The 22,500-nt window shown below is 44.5% G+C and overlaps 5 protein-coding genes across 9 annotated transcripts in view; 2 read left to right on the forward strand and 3 right to left on the reverse strand.

The window, feature by feature from the left end:
- The window catches only part of LOC143106824 (kinesin-like protein KIF27), a 4,395-nt gene extending 4,165 nt beyond the window's left edge, over positions 1 to 230 (reverse strand). The window contains exon 1 of the mRNA XM_076271300.1: positions 1 to 230. This exon is cut by the window's left edge and continues 68 nt beyond it. Within this exon, the coding sequence (XP_076127415.1) occupies positions 1 to 230 (230 nt within the window).
- Positions 231 to 698: 468 nt separating this feature from the next.
- qng1 (Q-nucleotide N-glycosylase 1) lies at positions 699 to 3,812 on the reverse strand. 2 transcript variants are annotated; one of them, XM_076270064.1, is made up of 5 exons: positions 3,745 to 3,812; positions 2,500 to 2,847; positions 1,595 to 1,851; positions 1,231 to 1,426; positions 699 to 1,014 (listed from the first exon to the last, which is right to left on the reverse strand). In XM_076270064.1, exons 2-5 carry the CDS (start codon positions 2,837 to 2,839, stop codon positions 785 to 787), a joined length of 1,023 nt encoding a protein of 340 aa, XP_076126179.1. In that variant the 5' UTR covers positions 2,840 to 2,847; positions 3,745 to 3,812; the 3' UTR covers positions 699 to 784. The 2 variants fall into 2 exon arrangements, with proteins under 2 accessions (XP_076126179.1, XP_076126178.1); XM_076270063.1 differs by having other exon boundaries at positions 3,741 to 3,803.
- Positions 3,813 to 5,635: 1,823 nt separating this feature from the next.
- hnrnpk (heterogeneous nuclear ribonucleoprotein K) lies at positions 5,636 to 14,198 on the reverse strand. The gene is made up of 17 exons (XM_076270233.1): positions 14,150 to 14,198; positions 12,906 to 12,990; positions 12,695 to 12,793; positions 12,272 to 12,369; positions 12,054 to 12,110; positions 11,544 to 11,587; positions 11,049 to 11,121; positions 10,838 to 10,951; positions 10,400 to 10,528; positions 9,650 to 10,020; positions 8,966 to 9,019; positions 8,092 to 8,140; positions 7,851 to 7,866; positions 7,684 to 7,719; positions 7,441 to 7,511; positions 6,768 to 6,937; positions 5,636 to 6,605 (listed from the first exon to the last, which is right to left on the reverse strand). The coding sequence occupies exons 3-17, from the start codon at positions 12,771 to 12,773 to the stop codon at positions 6,578 to 6,580; spliced, it is 1,389 nt and encodes a 462-aa protein (XP_076126348.1). The 5' UTR covers positions 12,774 to 12,793; positions 12,906 to 12,990; positions 14,150 to 14,198; the 3' UTR covers positions 5,636 to 6,577.
- Positions 14,199 to 14,350: 152 nt separating this feature from the next.
- On the forward strand, positions 14,351 to 17,163 carry rmi1 (RMI1, RecQ mediated genome instability 1, homolog (S. cerevisiae)). The gene is made up of 2 exons (XM_076271301.1): positions 14,351 to 15,564; positions 15,831 to 17,163. The coding sequence occupies exons 1-2, from the start codon at positions 14,959 to 14,961 to the stop codon at positions 16,815 to 16,817; spliced, it is 1,593 nt and encodes a 530-aa protein (XP_076127416.1). The 5' UTR covers positions 14,351 to 14,958; the 3' UTR covers positions 16,818 to 17,163.
- Positions 17,164 to 20,124: 2,961 nt separating this feature from the next.
- The window catches only part of ntrk2a (neurotrophic tyrosine kinase, receptor, type 2a), a 28,548-nt gene continuing 26,172 nt past the window's right edge, over positions 20,125 to 22,500 (forward strand). For all 4 annotated transcript variants that reach the window (XM_076269604.1, XM_076269605.1, XM_076269606.1 and 1 more), the window contains exon 1: positions 20,125 to 20,607. In XM_076269604.1, the coding sequence (XP_076125719.1) occupies positions 20,408 to 20,607 (200 nt within the window). In that variant the 5' untranslated portion in view covers positions 20,125 to 20,407. The remainder of the gene's footprint in view (positions 20,608 to 22,500) is intronic.

Here is a 22,500-nt window from a genome sequence, read left to right on the forward strand (position 1 = left end):
TCTTTGCCTGCGAAAAACGACGCTACCAGAGGCTTAACGCTGGAACCGTACACATGCTCCTGCGACACAGTAGGTCCAAAGGCGAAGTGGCAGGGAAAGGCATGCCCACCTGCCAGTATAAACTGACGTGAATCCACTGCAACATGTGCACATACCTCCCGGTTCTGGCGGAGTTCTTCAGGAAGCAGTGGTCTTATGCGCACCGCGACCCGCATCACCTTTTCCATCATATTAGAGATTCGCTAAAGTTAACATCACAAACCCAACTAGCGTTAACGTTAATGTTATGACAACGTAAGTTAGAGCTAGTTATTTGGCTGTCATGTTAGCAAACATGCTATCGATATAGCGAGCTAAGACAACAGAGGTGGTAGAAGCTATGGCTTCTTGGAACGTCTGATATACTTTGATAGTTTTCCCTTAATGCTACCGTTATGACTCTAGCAGGCGATTATTTTAACAATTTATCCATCTAGCGATCATTTTAGTGAATAGGCAACCTGCGTTGGATAGAAACAGCTTTCTTTTCTGTCCCCGTGCTTGCTGTGTGTTGTGTCTGTATGTTGCCAAGCAACAACGACTGACATCTGGCAAGGAGCGTGAGCGCGCCTTCCGAGACGAACCACTGAAAAATTGGTCATAATTTTCACAGCGCCACCGTCCGAAAAGGAAGAATAAAATAATTACTTCACAGCAGATAAACAACTTGTTTTTTTATTCAATTATCATAAATGAGGCTCTAAACAGGATCTAAATGTGCAAACTAAAGCTGACTTCACGTCAGTCAGTAGTAGATGCAGCGTGTGTGGTGGATTGGGATATGGGCCATCTCCTTGTGATGCTCCTTTGCATAAGGCCACAGGAAGAAGTCGATGAGGGCAGAGTTGATGTGGCACTCCTCTCCGTCACGCTGAGCCATCAACTGGACAAGCTTTTCCTTAATCTGCTCCACAGAGTCAATGGAACAGCCACGGATCTCCACCTCTCTTCTATCACCAGAGTCCAGCAACTCACCTGTAAAATACCAATGCGCACACACACAAAATCAGACCGTAAAGCACCGTCAATATGTGAATATGTGAATATGTGACATGTATGTGGCTCACACTCATGCATGACATTTACGGAAATAAGAGTAAATTTACACTTGTATCATGCAGATACACACATAAATACATCTGAACAGTGTGTCTTCAGTGCCTTAGACCAACTTTAAAATGGAATGCTGACCCTTCTTGAGAGTGTCCATTAACCCATCTGAATACCGCAGCACGCCCAAGTGGACAAGTGCCTGTGGTACTCTGTAGTCTGCAAACATTGTTAGCTGATCCATGTCTGAGACACCACCCTGCCCACCAGCTTCTAGTATACAGCACACTTCAGCCACCAGGATCTGAGCTCTCTTGTAGAATGCCACCCTCCTACCCTGTAAACACAAACATATGTCTTAAAGCTGTATGTGATCATTCATTGCAGACCTGTGTAGTTACTGCTGAACTTTTGTGTCAATGCAGGTTGATGTCTGTGTGCGTCTGCATCTGTATGTGTCCTTGTGCATACTGGAAGTGGGTATATGTTTGTTAGCATAAAATACCTCAAAGACGGCTTCATCCTGATAGGAGGGCAGGAGCTCCACGATGTGCTGAACCATTTTGAGGGCGTTGTTGTTGCAGGGTTCCAGGAAGCAGCGGAATGACCCTGAATGTGTGAGCACTGCACAACCAACCGCCGTCAAAGCATTGTGGCGCTCGCTGAGCATCGGCATGGGTACCGAACTATCTGAGCGCAGAACCCTGCCCAAGTCCTCAAGACTCATCTTTGAGAAATACGCTGGGTCTGTGATGGGCACACCTGCAGACACACACACACACACACACACACACACACACACACACACACACACACACACAATCAAAGTACATATGAGCACATCACACATGCATGTGCAGTTCAACTGCTCGGGACCTGAGGGTCTCCTTATGAGTGTTCTTATGAAACATTCTACAGTAGGTGTGAGGTGCCTTCAGAACAGCATGATACGCCAGGGCTGTTTCTCAAAGTCGAGCATGCTTCCTTGATAGAATGCTTCCTTGCAAGTCGGGTTCTTCTAAGATGAGGTTAGAGGCCTCCCTTGCATTCTCAGACTCTATTTTGGAACAGACTACTGTAGCTAGTGTGAACGTGCACATCACTGCGGCCTGTCTAAACGCTTCCGCTTCTAACTGCACACTTCTGTTCAGTAGGGGCGCTGCTCCGATGCATGTCAACGCAGAGGATTATGGGAATTTTCATCACCTGAGGATCCACAGATGCAGATACAGATGCAGACGCGGTTTTCTGAGCATTTTTGACATTGGAACAGTGTTGGCGGAGCCTTTGAGTATGCTTTCTCGACTTTGGGAACCAGCCCAGCTGCTTGAGAGAATGCGTGAAAGGTCATACGATCCAACACAGAGCTATGTCTCAGAGCTATGTCTTAGGTGTTCCTGAGACTCTTACCCTCATCCAGTGCTCTGGTGATGGCTGCACACAGTGCCATGTAGCCGGTGTAGGTCTTACCCCGGCATATGACCTCGCACTGCTTGTCTGGGTCATCTGGCCAGAAGGAGAAGTTCATGGTGTCGACCACCAGCAACCAATTGAGAGCTGCGTCACCACCTGGGGGTGGGGCTAAAGGGTTCATAAGGCTCCACCCACGAGCACTGAGGACCTCGCTGTGTCTGAGGCCATACAGCATCTCTGCGACTCGTAACACACCCTCCTCACACACATGGACATCACGACTCCGCTCGGACACAAACCGGCCTGCCTCCCGCGGCCATAGGATCTCCTCCGCCATTACAGCACCTACACACACACACACACACCTTTAGTATAACAGCATTAGTAATAATGCATGAAACAACTTTTTTCTTTCCTACAGCACACAAGGCTATTGCTGGCATCCTCATCAGGAGAAAATCAACAGGTAGTAGAAAGTGACTACAGCTTTAATAAAGCAGCAGCACTCAAGCCATTAATGCCATAATATTACAATATGTAAATCTAACACATAAAGCTGCTGTTATGCATCAGCATTCCATGGCATGGTGTAAGGAAGACAACACTTGTTTTGCATAAAATATAATAGCATTTATGTATTTATTTACAATACTGTGTTGAGTGTGAGTTTTTAAGTGGGGTACTTCGTGTGATCGACCAGACCAAAGTTTGGCAAAGCTTCAAATGTTTTCCTCGCCAGTGCGTGTGTGAGAGAGCTATTTCTGTTGTTTTTTGTCCTATGGTCTTATTGTATGTTATATTATATAACAATAGCTTTGGCAACACTGTTCCCATACAGTCATGCAACTTTGAATTTGAATTTGAATTAGAGAGAGAGAAAGAGAGAGAGAGAGAGAGAGAGAGAGAAAGTTTTCTATAGAATCTAAATCTCGCGGACGGCGCTTCAAGAGAAAATAAGACCACTGTCATACTTGCGTTTGTTAACATGCTACGGAACCGATCGACAGCTGATTTGGCTGGCAGTTCTCAATGTCAACAGCACACACACAGACAGACAGACACACGATATTAGCAGGGCAGATAGCTACGCATGGCTTCAATGGACTTTGGTCTCATCTCATTCTCGCGTGCAATGTTCATCCGCATGTGAACGCATACTTTGGCATCTCTGTCAGTGCCTACTCGTTTTTTTTTTTTTAATTGTGTTTGCAAAAAGTCAGAAGAACTCTAAACGTTACCTACTGAGAACTGCAAAAATATCCAAACAGGAAGAAATGTTAAGCTGAAGGTCTCGTGGTGCTGTACCGGGACTGTTTCACCAATCACGCCTTCTCCAGTGTAGACGTCTCCGCCCATGTAAAACTAATTCTGGATGCCACCGCTAGGCGTAGTAGTTTTGTAGTTTGTAGTTTTACCAATCTGGTGGCTGCGCTCTACAACACACACACATACACACACTTGGTAAGCAAGCAATAAGTGGATAGAATTTATCAACGTTTAGTGGTTTCATATGACCTCTAAAGCAACAGGGAAGTTAGTTCTCTATAATCGTGTGTGTGTTATATCGCCACTTTACTTGATTTGACTAGATTTCTCAGGGACTGATTGCCTTGTCTGTCAACCTAGTCATAGATGTGTCAAAGACGTTTTCATCTCAGTTCCGAGAACATACTAAATACCTTTCTTATGAATATATTAAAGCCTGTTAACTAATGTACCATACACAGAGCATTTCACAAAGGAAAGTTTAGTCCACAATCATGGCTGAATTTGTTGGTACCCTTACAGATTATTGAAATGAAATTGAGCGATGAATCTCATGCATAGCGTGTCTTTGGTATGTAATAGAATAAAGCCAAGAACGTTTCAAGACATAATTTGTTCAAATCAATTATTGGATTACAGCAATGTTTAAAATGAAAACTGTTTAACCTTAATTCATATAACAGATTGATGGTAATTTTGATACCACAGATGAATAGAGACCCAGTCAGACCAATAGTATAAAAATACAGGAACAGAGTTTTATTTACAATGATGCGCATCAAGGGAGAGACAGCATGACTTCACCTAAAGATCCATCAGCTGCTCTAACTAGACAAGGAAATAGTTAGGGTTTAAGTATCCTTCCAGGCTGACGGGAGATGGCGTTGGTCATCCCATCTCACGTGGACTACACTGAATCAGACCCTGATTAGTGGCAACCCGGAGCAGATATTGACGCAGCCATGCAGAACAGTGAAACACTGCAAAGTCGCTTATCTCTAAATACAGTCACACACAGATATACACAGGGACAGTAGAGATATCATACAGTAATTACATAGAATCATACTTTTAGTGTCAAAGTGACCCACTAATGAGAAATGCAGAACATTAAACCACATATATGAATATTGGACATAATGCAGAACATTAAACTACATATTGGAATATTGGACATAATGTTCTATTCCACTTTCTCTCAAGATGTATTTGATCTTGTATTCAGTTATTTGAACTATTTAAATGGATAAATGTTGTCACTGAAGTTTGGCATCATTGTTTGCACCTAAATTAACACTCAAATCAAAGGTAAGAGTTGTCTGAGGGAATCTGAAGATATTACAGATCAGCATGTTTACAGTAGAGACCTGCAAAAAATGTCCAAGAAAAGATCACCATACTCTATTTTGAGAGGATGAAATGAGTGAAATCTCAAAACTAAAGCAGTATTCTGAAGCAACACATACAGCCGGGTCAGAAAACTCAGTCGCAGGTCATGATTCTGACCCCGAAAAGCACTCAAGAAGTTAAACAGTGGACTCTCTCCCTTCGCTACATGAAGGGTACCATTATTTTTGTCAATGCCATTTTCATTTGTTTTATTCTGAAAATGATCCGTTGAATTAATTGAAAGTCTATTACAATAACATTAAACGGAATAAACAATGATGAAAGTTGAAATTACTTTGGTCAGTTTAAAATTATTTTAAAGAAATATTGAGGGTTTTTCTTTTTCATGGAAGGGTACCAACAATTTCAGCCACAACTGAATATAAAACTGCATGTGTATATAGAAATATATATATATAAAAAAAAAAAAAGTGAAAATGTGAGCAACCAAGAGACAAGAGATAATGACTTCCATGGATACTGGTAAAAAGTGGCATCATCTTTATTGTGTGTCTAATAGCAAATTCTACAGCTCTTTTTGGGGAGAGGCATATCACGCCAGGACAAATTGAAATGGAAAAAAAAATAAAACTCAAAAGAAAAGAAAACAACAAAACAAAAAACAAACAAAACAAAACAAAACACAAAAGTTCACACTGCCCATAAACCCGACTGGACGCGTTTGTGCTGCTGCCACCAGTATAAAAACACACACACACACACGTATACATACATGTACACACACGCATTCTGAGACTGGAGGGAGTGGAGGGTTGGAGGTAGCCCAGAGTTGACCGACACACATACACACACATATCGGATTTAAAAGACACCAGTTTCACAACACACGCACAAGCACACACACTCACACACACATCTCAGAACATACAAACTAGACAAAATCTGAGGATACAGGTCACCATGTAACATTACAGAAATGAACCAGGTTATATTTACACGGAATTTGCCGTACACCAAAATCATTCAACAATCAGAACTGCATCAGAACTGGCTGTATCTCTCTCTCCCACACACACACGCACACAAGCATGCACGCACACACACAGCCTGCAGGGCGGTGTGGGGGAAAAAAAAAAAGAAAAAAAGAAAAAAAGAAAAAAAAAAGCACACACACGCACACAAGGAGGGCTTCCGTCTTGAGCAAACATAAAATTGGCCCTTGAATGATTAAAAAAATAAAATACCAAAAAAGAAAACAAATCCACCCACCAGGAGGGGAGGGGCAGGAGTGCAACAGTCAATCTACCTCCTGCCAAAAATACATTAGAAAAAGAGAGAGAGAGAGAGAGAGAGAGAGAGAGAGAGAGAGGGAGGGAGCGAGAGAGAGAGCGAGAGCGAGAGAGATGAGAATAATGAAAGAGGGAGAGAGGAACGTCTCGACCGTCCAGAGGGTTCAGGGCTAGTTCTGTCCGAGGAGGTGTAGCGCACTGAGGAGAGATGAAGAGAGAGGTGTTACAACCCTGGAGAGCGCCATCCCATCACACAACAAAGCACACCCAGCAATCCAGTATCGTCCACACAAGCAGAGGGAATTAAAAAAACATGGACTCAATGACCTTTGAGAGGCTGGGCAGAGACTGCATACACACCTGTTCTGTAGCAGATACTGTGCGTTCTGGATCTGGTCCTGCGTGCCGGTGATGGTGATGATGCGATCGTCGGAGCCAGGGAGAGGCTCATCAATCTTGATAGATGCGCCTGACTCGTGGCGGATCTGTTTGATGCGTTGGCCTCCTTTACCGATGATGGAGCCAGCAAGCTACACACACACACACACAGACACACACACACACAATTAGCTTCTCTGGCAAATAGTGTGAAAAAATTGGATTTGTCTTAACTCATCAATTGCACCATCATGTCATCTGTATATTAGATACTTCGCCGAACAGAGTTTACATCCAACTTTTTTTGTCAATTTGTAATTACTCAAGTGTAACTGCTTGTATAAACTTTTAATCTCATTGTCTCTCATGATTTTAAAGTTACCTTGACAACCTCAAGTTTTGAACCCACAGTTTTCACAACTCCTCTCATGATATGGAGTATCCATTTTGTATTTGCACAACACAGCTGATGGAGACACACCAACTAATCTCTTATACCAAATTCTCATGAAAGCATTTCAAAATTTGCAAATGAGTTGGATGGAAAGCTCAGCGCAATCTTTACAATAACAAGCCCACTATTGTGTCGAGTCCCGTCCTAGTAGTGAGAAATGCCACTATGAGCATATATTGAGTCACATGCTTATTCACTCACATCCTTGGGGATTGTCACTTGTGTGGTAACGACTGGGCCTCCCATCTCACTGTAGGAACTTCTTCCACCACCTGTAACACAATCATGCACATGAGGATCCTCCAAAGGGATACATAGGTCACGCATGTCTCACCTCTAGAGATTATAACAATTAACTCAGACAAAAAAACTAAACAAAAAACACACCTATATAATCAAAATATTCATTAGCAGTACATTAGCCATCTAAGTGTTTTTACTTACCACCAGACTGATAGGGATCCCAAGAAGAATTGTTGTCTACAAGAGAAATGGAGGCAGATTAACAGCACACACAGACAATCAATTCATAATCCAACACATTTCCTAGGAATCTCGAACACAAATATACACAGACAAACGTAAGTTTCAAGATATGACAAGGTACTCACTGTAGCCCCGATCATTCTGCAAGAAGAACCAGAGAGACGACCATTAGTGAGACCACACACACACACGATTCAGTAGGGACTCCACTCATTCACTCGCTAAGATAGGTGATCTGTGGTCAACAATGCAGTCAAGCAACAAGAGATGAGGACATCAGTACACCTGGCTACTTCTGTGCACCTGGCCACCTCGCTCGTTCACACACACACACACACACACACACACACACACACACACACTCACCATACTGTCGCCACCATAACGATCAGCAGGACGCCCCCTTCTGTCGCTCCTGAAAATAAAGCAAAAAAAAAAAAAAAAAAAAGGCATTAGGAAATCACTCATTCTACTTTGAGAGAGAGGGAGAGAGAATGAAACCAACAATGAAAAAGCGACAACAAATGGAACACTCTGCAGGTGCTGGGCCAAAAAGCACACACTCGTCCTCAGCGTTGTGGCTAAGATCACACCATCCTCACCTCACAATTTATCGTCTTCCTTATGCCATCACCTAATACTGTGCCTACACCCCTATACCTCACCTCTGACAACCTACACCAGCCCAATCTCACAGATTGTATAATGTCTCCTGACCCATGTCTACCACAGCCCCACTTCCCCCAGCGCTACACTGCAAAAAATTAATTCTAACCAAGTGTTATTAATCTTATATTAAGATTAAAAAATCTATTTGGTATTGTTTTTAGTATGAAAAGACTTACCTAGCGCCCTCTCAAAAGAACATTATGACTTAATTTAAGAAGACTTTGACCTATTTTAAGGAGTCTTATCAAGACAAATTTACTCAACGCACTGGCAGATAAATTTGCTTGTTTTTAGGACAAATTTGCTTAACGCACTGGCAGACAAATTTGCTTGTTTTCAGGATGAGATGTCTTAAAATAAGTCAAACTTTTTTTAAATTAAGTCAAATGATTTCACAAGAAAGCACTAGGTAAGTCTCTTTATACTGAAAACAATACCAACTAGTTTTTTTTATCTTGATATAAGATTAATAACACTTGGTTAGATTTTGTTAGATAAGCAGTTTTTGCCATGTACCTTGACCCTACTCTAAAGCTCACCACTCCCGTTCTATGTCTTGGGAAGGACTTACTTCGGTCGGTCGTCGTGGTTTCCACGAGGAGAGTCGTAGGAATAGTGGTCATCTCTGCAAACACACACACATGGAATGAGCCAATCACACACACACACACACACACACACATGCACGCACACATACACAAAAAGACAGGCACACACATGGCTTATGGACAGGACACATTTGTGCAACTGAAACATGGCGGATACTTCATGATCTCACAGACAAACAGGTGGACAAGAACATGGCCAAACGAGAGGAACAGAGGAGAGGAGGAGAAGAGCAGAAGAAAGGAGCAGAGGAGAGGAGAAGAGGCGGAGAAGAGAGGAACAGAGGAGAGGAGGAGAAGAGCAGAAGAGAGGAGCAGAGGAGAGGAGTGGAACAGACGAGAGGAACAGAAGAGGAGAGGAACAGAAGAGGAGAAGAGAGGAGCAGAGGAGCAGAAGAGGAGAGGAACAGAAGAGGAGAGGAACAGAAGAGGAGAGGAACAGAAGAGGAGAGGAACAGAAGAGGAGAGGAACAGAAGAGGAGAGGAACAGAGGAGAGGAACAGAAGAGGAGAGGAGCAGAAAAGAGGAGCAGAAAGGGCTCGTGGGACCAAGGAGAGGAGTTACTAGAAGACACGAGAGACGGCAAGAGTGCAGTGAAGAGGGTGGGTGTGAATGAAAGAGGGAGGAGGCAGGTGAGGAGGCAGGCTTACCCTCTCCTGTGGTGCGGGGGGCCCATGTGCCCACTGCGGCCTCGCCCGCCCCCTCGGCCACCACGGCCCGGAGGCATGGGTGGGGGTCCACGCCGCGGACTCATATCATCGTAATCTCTGCGGGACGGGGGCATGGAATGACCTCCACGGCCGCCAGGGGGCATGCGGTCGAAACCGCCACCCCCACGACCACCCCTGGAGGGAAAGCCGCTGCCGCCGCCGCCTCCTCCTCCTCCTCCTCCTCCTCCTCCACCCATGGGCCGACGGCCTCCTCCGCTGCGCTCCTCAAACGGCATGGTGAAGCCGCCGTAGTCATAGGACTCGTCATAGAAGTTTGGGTCATATGGCTGTGCTCGGCCCTTTATGGGAGCCTGGAGAGAGGAACAAAACTGGGCTTAAATGTGGAAGATATTCATTGCAAGTGCCCATTGATGATGATGACTATAAACTGCACATGACTAATAATTGTAACTTAAAACATCATGCATGTCCATACTGACCAACGATAAGGAAAGTCTCTCGGGAATATTCTTCAGGTTTATGGCTGTTAATGTCTATAATTTGATGGATTCTGATTGGCTATCAGCCATCGTTAACAAAATCGCTCTGAAAGTGATCCTCAATTATAGTCATTGTATGTGATGTGAATATTGCGTTCCTAGAGCGATACTGAAAAACTCAGTGGCAGTGTGGATGAGAACCACGTGTGTAGTGCGCGTTGGGCATGTAGCCCATGTGAGTGTGTGTTACCTCAGCAATGAGCTCCAGCATGATGCGGATGCACTCCACCACACGCTCAGCTTTCCCGCCCACCAGCACCACACGGTCGCTGGACTGGGGACAACACTCCTGGAACAGCTTAATGGTGGTCTGTGTGCTCTGCACACGTAAACAAACAAACAGACACATCGGATGTCATACAAACAAGTTTGCCTTATTAAACATTCACCTGGCTTTCCTCTGTTCCATCTGTTTACCTCTACCTCTCAGCTATTTACCTCACACCCCCTCTACCTTCAATTCTCTAACCATCCAGAGGACAATCAGCTATCAGCAATCAGATATATATATATATATATATATATATATATATATATATATATATATATATATATATATATATACACACACACACACAGAATATTTATTTATTTATTTATTTATTTATTTATTTATTCGCTAGCTCACCTCTCTGAGCTCTTTAATCTTGGCTCCCTTCACCCCGATGATGCTTCCTGCCAGGCTCTGGTGGATCAGCAGCCGCAGCTCACAGTCAAAGTCCATGCCCTTATGGTGCTGGTACTGCAACAACCCAGCACAGCAGGCACACGTTCAAAACAGAGTCATGATGCAAAGCAACAACAAAACAGAACTGAACAACAAAAACCTGTTGGCCTACCTCTTCCAGCGTGGGGATAATCTTCAGCAGGATCTCGCCTACGGTTGGGATGTCTGCACTGATGCTCAGGATGCTAGAGATGGACAGAGCAGAAAAAAAGAGGAAGAAAGACAGAAAGAGAGAGATGGATGGATGGATGGATGTACGGATGGAGACAGGGAAGGATGGAGATAAACAGAGGGAGAGGTTCAGTGCTGGCACCAAACTGCATGTGAACAGGTGTTACACTCACAGAAACAGAGGGGAGTCACACAGGATGTATGGATGACTAATAGGAGTGGGAGCAGGGAGAGGAAGTCAGGGGGAGGGAGGAGGGGGTGGCTCTGCACTGCTAGTGTGTGACTGAATTACATCAGAGGGAGTCTGCACGACTCTCCCACTTACATTGGAGTGATTACTACAACATGACAAGATGCTTCTAGGAGAAAGTGGGTATAATCCAAACCCTGCATGACTGAGCACACGAGTGAGTTTGCACGAGAGAGGGACACATACCGCTCGGGCCCGCTGCTGTCTGGAACTGACACACTGGCATTGTACTGTAGGGGCAAGGCAACGGAGATGTCAATCATGTGTCAACCATGTAGGTTGTCCAATTGGGGAGGCAGGGCATCGTGATGTGTGGTGCCAGGAGGGGGGATGCCCAAGAGATAAATAAGCCAGAGAGGAGTGGGGGAGGAATGAGCAGAGAGAGAGCAGAGAGGGGGGGGGGGGGGACACAGTGAGATCAACTAGGATTCAAGTCCTTCTGATGCACATGTAATTGAGGAGAAACTACCAGCAGAAAGTGCACGGGGATGAGGTCCAGACTCCATTGGCTATGGACACTCAACCATGACATGTGCTTTGTTGGGTTTGGTACTATGTGTGTGTGCGCACGTGTTTGTTTGTTTGTGTGTGTGTGTGTGTGTGTGTGTGTGTGTGTGTGTGTGTGTGTGTGTGTGTGTGTGTGTGTGTGTGTGTGTGTGTGTGTGTGTGTGTGTGTGTGTGTGTGTGTACACTCACATCTGTGCGAAGGGCTTTGATGTTTTTCCCTCCCTTTCCAATCACAGCTCCGGCATTCTGCGAACGTACACAGAACTTGATTTCAGACACACAACTTCTACAATATAAAAAGTAGTACGTAGTAAATTCTAACCACCAATTCCAGATGCACACTCTCTGTTGACTCTGGAGAGTGGGTGTGTAAGTGTTTAATGGGAGACACAAGGACACTGATCTACCTTGCTCTGCAGCAGTATCCGCAGTTCCACTGTGTCTTCTGAGTTTCTGGGGCGCTTGGTGGACTGCTGCTCCTCAGCATCTTCTGCTTGACGTTTACCTAGCAAATTACATTTTCAATAATAAGTTTTAGTAGATTTAGTATATTCTTTATCTTCTACTGTCCTTATTGCTTAGTTGTGTTTTTATATTATATACTTTAATTACTTTTTCTGCTGTTAAAGAATGTGTTGTCTGTATGCTGCTGAGACCTTGAATTTCCCCTGGGGATCAATAAAGTAACTATCTATCTAATAAGTCCGAGCTCTGTCCTTTGTACTCTTTAACAAAATATGACTTTCCAAACATCTTTTTTTCCCAGCAGTATGTTGACACTGAGGTTAAACTACACATCCCTTATCTATGTGTATATAAAAGATACAAACCATTTCTGTTCTCTGTATTGCTAGCAGTAGTCTCCTCCTCTTGCGCCTCACCCTCCATGGGATCATTCTCCGCCTCCATGGTCAATGCTCAAGAGTGTGCTAGGAGAGGTAGGCAAAGAAGATAAGCTAGACAGTGGGAAAAACTAGACTGTTGCTGTTCAACCCACTACAATGTAGCCATGTTACAAAACAACAACAGTAGGCTACTTACCACTGACAAACGTGCAGGTGAGGTCTGGACACAATACAGACTCAAGCTGAGGTGTCCCTTTGTGTGATGACCAGAGCAAAGGGATCTGCATGAGGAGGATGAAGAGGTAGCTTAGATTACTCATGAAGACAATACAAAGGCAGATGAACAGTTCCTCAAGACCGTAGTTTGTTTAGACGAGCGAGACAATAGAATGCCTGACCTAGACCCTAGGCTGATTAATGATCTGTGGTGCTGACTAGATGCATATCTAAATAAGTGTAACAGCGCAAAAGGAAGTGAAATGTACAGTTGCTGATACCGCTTGGAGGTCGATAATCAAACCGAGAGATCGATAACAAAAAAAACCTAAAATGTGTTTAAGTAATTTAATTAACATCCAACTCCACGATACTAACGACAAAAGATAGGCAAACAAACGTCCGTCAGTATCATATTCAATATATCTAATTAGTGACTACACCGATAACCTTTTGCTTTCAAAACTGCAACCTTGCACAACATCAGAAATTCGCGGTTACCTTGCGTGTAAAGACGAGTTTCACTTTAACAATCAATGTGACGTTAATGTATAGTGGAGAACAAACGTTAGCACGCTAACTATCGATAGCTAACGTTGGCTTTTACCAAAAGCAAAAGCAAGAAAGGAAAACAATCAATGTATCAATGTAGGAATACGTAAATATACTGTCAGTATTTCACCAAGTTAGTTGAAATATCCTGCTGCAAGTCACAAGTCACGCATATAAAATCACTCAGGAAATGATCAGTGTTTACCATTTGGATGATTAACAATGGAGTATGCAGCCAGCGAACTAGCAAGGCTAGCTCTCATGTATTAGCAAAACTGGCTAGCTAACGTTACATGGTTGGTCGGCACTGTGAAGCGCGTCTTATCGCCACCTTTTGTAATCGACGTAATTCAGTGAGGGATGATTCACTGCATTTCCATCGACATTAACTTCAATTTCAAAATTAGAAACTTAGGTAATTTTACAACGAACATTAGCCACCTTGCAAACCTTGCTAGAATGGTCAATGGGGCTAACGTTAACTAGCTAACGCTATCTCGCTTGCAAACGGAAATGAAAATGCGCCGGTCTGACAACACGATGCAAATAGAAATCAAATATATATATGTTTTTTAATGTTGTGTAATTCTCCTTTATTTTGGCCAATGTTTTTTCGTGAGCATTGGGTTTACAGATCATTTGAAAACATAGAACAAGCTATTCGATACATACCTGTCCGTAAACTCGCAGTTCCTACCAGTCTAACGTGAACTGAGAGGCCCACACAGCGGGATTCTTGTTGTACCAATGAACAGACGTCCCTCCATCAGTGTAAACCTCTGATTGGTGGGATCTGCATTGGCGTTAGTAATGCATCTGTTTCCATTGGTTCAACACTGTGACTCATACTACTTCCTCCGTCCACTTGTGTCGTATAGTTTGGTTGAGAGTTGAGAGGCTTTACTTCGTGTTTTCGTTTTCATGTAAACTTTGCTTGGAAGGGATTAGTCCTACTTCACCAATTACTTGCAGTTAGCATGTATCTGAGCGTAAGTGATTAAAATGTATAAGTCAGTTGAATATATCGGTCAAATTCGAGAAAACTAACTGACAGCACCTTCTGTGGCCTTTTGATGGCCATCGACTTTGGCGCCATGTCTTGGGACGTGCTGATGCAGAAGCTGTCGTAGGTAGACTCCACGAACTGTCTCGAGCTATTGGCTACTTGTTTAAACAGTAGGCTAGGCCTAGTTTACTTTCTCATTTTCTCACTCGGTATTATTTACTTTCGGTAAGGGTTTCTTCAAAATGTTGTTAAATTGTGAGTGTGTGTGTGTATGTGCGTTGATAGCTTGTTAAATATTTAATGAACTTAATGGCCAATACTGCGGTGGGCAGCAGGAGCATTGGATTTTGTTTTCCCGAGGGTTGACCAGACCTAACCATTTCCCCCCCTCTCTCTTCAGGTAGATATGAAATGTGTACCTATGTTAACTGTATGTGTCAGTGAGACTTCATGTGTGGAATAGAGAAGCACTAGGATGGCCCCTGATGCAGTGCAGACTGTGGGCTCATGGCTGCGAAGCCACTGGCATGTATGTGTGCCTGAGGGCTGGCTGCAGGCATGTGTGGAGTGGCTGCAGCAAGAGGCTGGTGGCCGACCTCTGACCCTACCACAACTGCAGCAGCTGGTGCTTGAGCAGTGGTTGCAGACGGACCTGCGTAGCCTGGGCATGTCGTCACTGCCTGCTGCTGTGAGCGAGGCGGAAAAGACACATCTGCAGGGAAGCCTCTGCGTGCAGCTGGACTCGCTGCAGGACGTCAGCCAGCCGGCATACACCCAGCTCCAGCGTCTCCGAGGGAGCGAACGTGACAACGACCAGATTGGGGCGGCCACCCAGGTGACGCAGCGGCCGTGGGAGGCGGCCCCCACGCGGATGCTGATGCTGCAGCTGACGGACGGCGTGCAGAGCGTGGAGGCCATGGAGTACAGGCCTGTGCCGCAGCTAAACACCCGCTTGCCCGCGGGCACCAAGCTGCTCCTGCGTGGGCCCATAACATGCAGGTTGGGCGTGCTGCTGCTGGGGCCTCAGAACGTTCAGGTGCTTGGTGGAGAGGTGGAGGAACTCCTGCACACCAACACGCAGGTAAGGAAAGGCAGGAGAAGTTATGACATTGTGTGATTACATAACGGGTTGGCAGAGTGTTGTAGTAGGTAGGAGCTGGACATGCTCATACCATGATTTTGTGTTACATTTTACCTGTCATCCTAAAGGGGGTAATGTAAGATGTCATATACTTTGTTAGATGTTGGATGTTGTGGTGATGTACAGGAGTCCCTCTAAACAATTCTTCAGGGGCTGTAATTTGTCTTGAGCGTTATGGTTGATTGCTTTCCCCTGTCTCCCTTAAGGCCCATGTGTTATGCCGAGCTCTGGGTCTGCCTGAGGAGGAGCCAGCTGAAGAGGAGGTTGAGGGGGTCCCCCCGGAGAGGGCCGAGGAGGCTGCGCCAGGAGCAGAGGAGGATCTGGATGACCTGGAGCTGATGGCCAGTCTGGAGGCTGTGGAGGAGAGCAGCCTGGACAGTGGCTACAGGAGCGCCAGCATGGTGTCCAGAGGCCCGAGCAGGCCGTCCCCTCAGCAGCACTTCCCTCTGGAGGACTCCGCCTGGGAGAGCCCTCACCACGCGCCCGAGGAGGACTTCCCAGATGATGACATTCCCCTGGAGGAGCTGGACAGTGTGCTCTCCCAGCATATGTCACAGGAGATGGGACAGGGTGACGTCCTCCCCCATCCAGAGCCCACCTCCACCATCCCCCCACAGATTTCTGTGCCAAGGCCGTTGGCATACACCCCCAGCCCTGAACGGGAATACTCCCCACATCCTGCTGCATCTGAGCATGCTCAGCAGAGGACACATAGAGGGTCTGACACCGTGTCACAGGTACGAGAAGGGGGGGCTGTCGTGGCACGGGACAGCCCCCCCTTCTCGTACCTGTTGAACCTGGAATTGAGCGTACCCAGGGAGATCTGTGTCCATGCCTTCGTGGTGACGCTGAAAGGCAACATGCGCAGCGCCGGAGGCTCCTGGAGCCTGGACGTGTGCCTCTCCGACGGCTCGGCCTATGTGGACGCCGAGCTGGGGGACGGCGTGCTGGCGGAGCTGATCGGCTTCTCAGCGGCAGAGGCACGTGCCCTGAGACGAAACAGCGAGGGGCAGGCACAGGTCACCGCGGGCATTCAGAGGTGCCAGCGGGCACTCGTGGACATGTGTGGCATCATGACGCTGCGGACAGAGCCCCAGCGGGCACGCCCCCTGGTGCTTGAGGTGAGGTCGGCCACCCAGAGCGACTGTCTTGCCCTGCAGCAGCGAGTAGAGCTCAGGAGAGCTCAGTGCTAGCAGAGCAAAAGTGTGCTGACGGGCTGAAATGTTTGCTTATCACCTAATGTTATTTACAAGGAGATATGTCTCAGACCACTCCACCTACGCCATAAAGATGCCAAACCTGTTGATGAAAAGCATATCCTGTCCCGAGAACTGAATGGTGGATGATATATAGTCATGTGACACTACAGGACTAGCCTGAACTTCAACTTGCTACATGGGGTTACACATTGATGGGCTGTTTATTAGATGCAATGCAGCAAGTAGTCTTTTGAGGTCAAGTGTCTACAGTTTCTTGGATAATTGTTTGGATCTGAATCTATTGTATTTTTTAAATGTATTAAACAGTTCATGAAGTTTTTGCAGTTGTATCAAACTAATATCTCAAAAGGTTGTGTCTCAAGCAATCACCTCCACAGTCAAATGTAAGATCCTTAGCCTACATAGCCTACTTATATAAAGAAGCCAGAATTACCTGTATGTAATATTTCGATCTTGACAGTTATTTATAGGAAAAGTATGTGTGTTTAACTTTTAATGACTTCAGAAACTTCAGGTCCTTGAAATCCTTGAAAGTTTGTGAATTTTAAAAAATGATTTCAAGACCCTGGAAAGTTTTTGATCAATGGACATAGGTCACTAACGTGCTTGAATGTATAGTTAAGATCAAAATAGTTTTCTCCCTTTTATACAATCACCCAAAACCCTGAAAATTACCAAAGCCAAATTTGTTTCTAGCATCATCTCCACTTAGCTTTATGAATTGTACTGTGTTGAATAGAAACAGAAACAAAGTGACCAGGCAGAAATGATTAGTTCCCTGACATTTTATTCTCAATTATAGTGCAGTGCAGAATCAGCATGGGGCAATGAGCTTAATCGATGTAGACCAGACAAAATGATTATCAAGAAAATAACACTCAAGCAAAATTGGCAATGTGTCCTGAATCATCTGCTTGGACATCAGCAAAAGCTAACTGTAACACGAACTGAATTAGTGGCACATTGATAATAATCAATCCACATTTTATAAGCCTGTGTAAGGGTCCTTAAAGGAGGGACAATGACCTAGAAAGTCCTTGAAAGAGGGAACCCTGCTTAAGTTTAAACATTATGTAATTAATTTATTTTTAAATAACGCTAAGAAAAAAGCAGTACACAAAGGCAAGGGACGAGCTGGATTCTATAGTTGGAGGGTAATTATTCCTCCTATCTGCAAATTAATATAAGCTGGGTTAGTACATTTTGATGGCCTATAAAAATGGTTTTTCGTTACCAAGGTCACACAAGAAACATTTCATGATGGGTAAAAGCAAAGAGCTCTCCCAAGACATTTGCAACCTTATTGTTGCAAAGTCAATGGAACTGGTTACATATGCATTTAAAAACTTCAGAATCATCCAGTAAGCAGGTTTGGTGCCATTATCTGCAAGTGAAAGGAATATCACTGCATCATCATCTGGCCATGCACAGGATCTCCTCGCAAGATTTCTTACAAGGAAGTCAAAAGGATAGTCAGAAGAGTAGCCCAAGACCCAAGGACCACTCAGAGAAAGCTCCAGAAAGACTTGCAGGCAGCAGGTACGATTTTTACAGAGAAAATCATAACCGCCATGGTCTCTATGCACGCTCACCCCGCAACTCTATTACTGAAGAAAAACATGTCGAAGCTCGTTGAAAGTTTAGCCTACTACACAACATTTGGAAAAGCCTAGAAATATTGACAGAATGTATTCTGGTCAGGTGAGAGCAAAATTTAACTTTTTAGATGTCATACTACACACCATATTTGGAGGAGAAATGGCACTCTGCATCACCTTAAAAATACCATACCAACAGTGAGGTTTGGAAGTGGAGGCATCATGGTGTGGGGCTGTTTTTCATCTACTGTCAGACTTCATACTCATTTTGTTCCAGGAAAATCTTGCCATCTACCAGGATGAGGATGAGACATGGCTAGACCTTCCAGCAGGACAATGATCCAAAGCATCCAGCAAAGGAAACTCAATTGGTTTCAGAGAAAGGAAATCAAGGCCCTGACTTAAATCCAATTGAACAGTTTTGGAAGTTATCCCTGGAAAGGAACCCCTGGAATCTTCAACATTAAAAGACTATCTGTTTAAAAGAATGGGCCAAAATCACACCTGAATACTGCGACTGATTAGTTTCAACATTTGTCATTACAAATAAAGGTTTTTCCACAAAGTATAAAAATGTCAGTATGTTCAATGGCCTACTTTTTTCCTGTGTCATACCACTATTATGCATAACTTTACGGACTTTAATGTTTGGATTTTTTTATATGGGTGGATTATCTGAGTTAATACTAATGTCTGGTGAAATTGTCATGCAAATAGGCCTATATGTTACAGTAATAGTGTACAATGTGTGTTCAATACTTATTTCCCCCGCTGTTCTCTTTTCCATCTAGTGTATTACTTTATATTTTCCAGAAGGTGGCGCCAGGGGGATGTATTAAAATGTCGACCTGTGTCCAGATGTGACATGAGATATTAGGATGCTGACGTGCAAAGCAAGCTGTCTGTTCTATCTTTGAGAATGGCGGGAGAAAGCAAAGGGTAGACGATCTCCCCATCCAATCTCAAGCTTCCGGTGATACGGGGTGGGCAGCTCCGCTATCAGTTCCTTAATATCAACATGGTCAATTTCACCTGCTTTTAAACATGGGTTACTTTGGATGTTTCACACAAAAGTAACTATTCCGTACGACTGAGCTCCAGTTACTTATTGTCGGGAAAACAAGACCTCTCTCATATATTACCACATCAACATTGCCAAGGACTGTGGTCCCTAATGTTCTTCGATTCAGTGTATCATCTCATGCGTCAAAGCGCACGTCACAAGTTGGAGTGGGTGGGCTTCACAGGAAGGGTGCCAATGAGAGACAGCGTGTCTGTGTGTGGCCAGCTGACAGACAGATGAGGAGTGACTGAGTCACCCTCAGGTAGAGGTATTCCGACAGTGCAAGCGCGAGAGCATCCTCCAAGCTCGGTGTCTGTCTCGTGTCATTCAGCTCTGCTTTCCATTCGCCACAAGGTCAGATCTCTGACTGTAGGCATATGACGCCCAGTCTGAGAATCCCCCTGTACAACCTGAACAAATCATGTCTGAGTCCTCCGATTTCCTACTCGCGAGGTGGATGGGTTTTCGCTGACGACGAGAATCAATAGCACGCGCTTATCCAGTGCTCCGCCAGCGCGCACCCCCTCCCACCCCTCATCCTCTCCCAGCAGCACGCACTTCTCTCACGCAGAACAACCAAGGCACTTCTTGAGGAAGGACCGTCTGATCGTTGCTCAGCGGACAGGAGTGAAGAACTCACTGGGGCAAGGATACGTCTTTACGAGCTGTATTCCGGGGCTTTGCTCTCTCAATAAACAGGGGGAAACAAGCAGGGGAGGATAAAATAAAGAGTGTGTGTAAATCCATGCAGACAGGCTTGTAGACTACCTGTAAGGAGTGAAAGTGTTTAACTGTGTCCTGGAGGAAAGAAGACGCAGTGGTTTCTGTACTAGGCTACCATCCTTGCGCAGGGTCACACAGAGCTCTCGCAGACTACACCACAGCCCGGTGAAGGGTCCGTGATGAAAGTCTTGTGGGGGCGTTTCGGCATGGCACATTGGGGTTTTTGGTGGATCTTGTTGGGGCTGTGGAGGCCCGGTACGGCGTGCCCCACGTTTTGCACTTGCACGAGCACACGGATCTCCTGTTCTGACCAGGGGCATTGGATAACAGGTTTCCCCCATCTCCAAACGGAGGCTGACATGGACAACATCACTGACATGTAAGTGTGTGTTTGTGAATTAGACAGACAGTAGCCTAAGAGATGCGCATTCCTTGGAAGTAAACGTCACCTGAAAACCACGTAAGGTCTCCTTCACCTAAAAGACTGAAGAAGATGTAGGCTATTGAGAACAAATCTGTCGATTCGATACTGGATCTGAGTAAAATATATTGTGCCTTGCTTTGTTTTCATGGCTTTGATGCGCGTGGTCGCTGAATCTTCCAAGGCAGATCTGCGATGAGTCATCTCCCTCGGTTTTTTTTATAATGAAAACCCATGTTCAGCCCTTAGATCATTACAAAACACTCTAGCGTAAACTATACTGTTGTTCTGAAAATAAGCATCTCAGCCGTTCAGTAAACAACGTCCTTACTGGGAGGCCTTACGTGCACACGCTGGTAATGATCCTCTATCGAACATCGACTGCAATCGCATTCATTTGAGCGCACCTCACGCGTAGCCTGAAGGGGGGACACGAGGCTGTCACTAGTGACTGAGTGTCTCTCTCGGTAAAACTGGAGTGAAACAATCTTGGTTATGGGCTACTTTGAGGGTGATGGTGGAAACATACAATTTTGTGGGGTGATTGAAGTGTCTACCCACTGTTTTAAATTAAACTAACCCCACCTAAATGACCTCATAAAGTTGCACAGGTATGCCTATTATGATTCAATAACACTGTCCAAATAAACTGCTCCATTTGTGCATCATGATTACCACCCAGGCCCAAACAAAGCCTACTGCTGGAACGAGACCTCGCATTGAACGTATACAGCCCAATACACCAATTAGTTTCGAGCTTATGTCTAAAATGTAGCTTACAATCTATGTTGTCATTACTAAATGTTTTCTCCAGACAAAAAAAAAACGTAACCAGCTTTAACCCGAGATCTGACAGTAAATAAGTTAATATAATCTGTTTTTTCTTTGTCTGAGACTTTGAAGTGCATTTTCTTTGTATTGCATTGATGCGATCTGGGAAAACCCTTCACATGGTGCAATTTTACCAACTTATGATTCTGATACCATAGCAACATGCAAGATTTTGGGAGGATGGTATCCAGGATTTTGCTAGGGGACAGTGTAAAATTTCACCAGAGAGGGTTGAAAAGGAGCAAAAATCAAGGATTTTTGAGTGCACCATGTGAAGGGTTTTTCTAGATCGCATCACAATAAAGAAATAATATAGAATAGGGATACGATTCAAATAGCCTAAATACTGTGCTTCTCATAGACTCTGCAAGGAATAAAGCAATAAAGCTAAAGAATAGATGCCCCAGTGGACAACGGTCTCATCATCATTTAGACTACCAATTCGATATCTTTGCTTAATGTGACACGGCATTATTGTCTGTCAGGAAATGTTATTAGGCTGCATTAGCCAACTGGCATTACCGTATCAGGTGGCAGCTGATTCAAAGTTCAACATTTCGGCAGGACATTGCCTGGACTGGCGTAGGCCATTCGCAGTAGTTACTAGAAATGGGTATTGTTATTATAGCTGTGTGTGTGTGTGTGTGTGTGTGTGTGTGTGTGTGTGTGTGTGTGAATCTTACTACAGAAAATAATACTTACGACTCCTTATCTAGAGTATACAGGCTGCAGTATGTGCTTATCTGCAACAATTAAGAAAAGACAATTAATACGATTTTCTGTGAAGTTTTAGTTTTTAAGAAGATAATTAATTAGCATAATTCATAGACCTACGTATATAACATTATTCAGGCATTTCAGAAAAATATATCAATTTTAAAAAGTAGCCTATATAGCCTATATACTATATGGTTTTGCGCTCCACTATCCTCTTTAAAGTTTGTGCATTATGTGTGGTATCCACCAGAACTATATTTTGTCATTTGGATCTTATTTTATGGTTATGGCTTATGGTATTTG

The sequence above is a fragment of the Alosa pseudoharengus genome, unplaced genomic scaffold (genome assembly GCF_046254945.1).
Source record: "Alosa pseudoharengus isolate Yale_2024_CS ecotype anadromous, Long Island Sound unplaced genomic scaffold, YU_APseudo_1.1 YU_APseudo_1.1_scf_6, whole genome shotgun sequence".
NCBI classification, from domain to species: Eukaryota; Metazoa; Chordata; class Actinopteri; order Clupeiformes; family Clupeidae; genus Alosa; species Alosa pseudoharengus.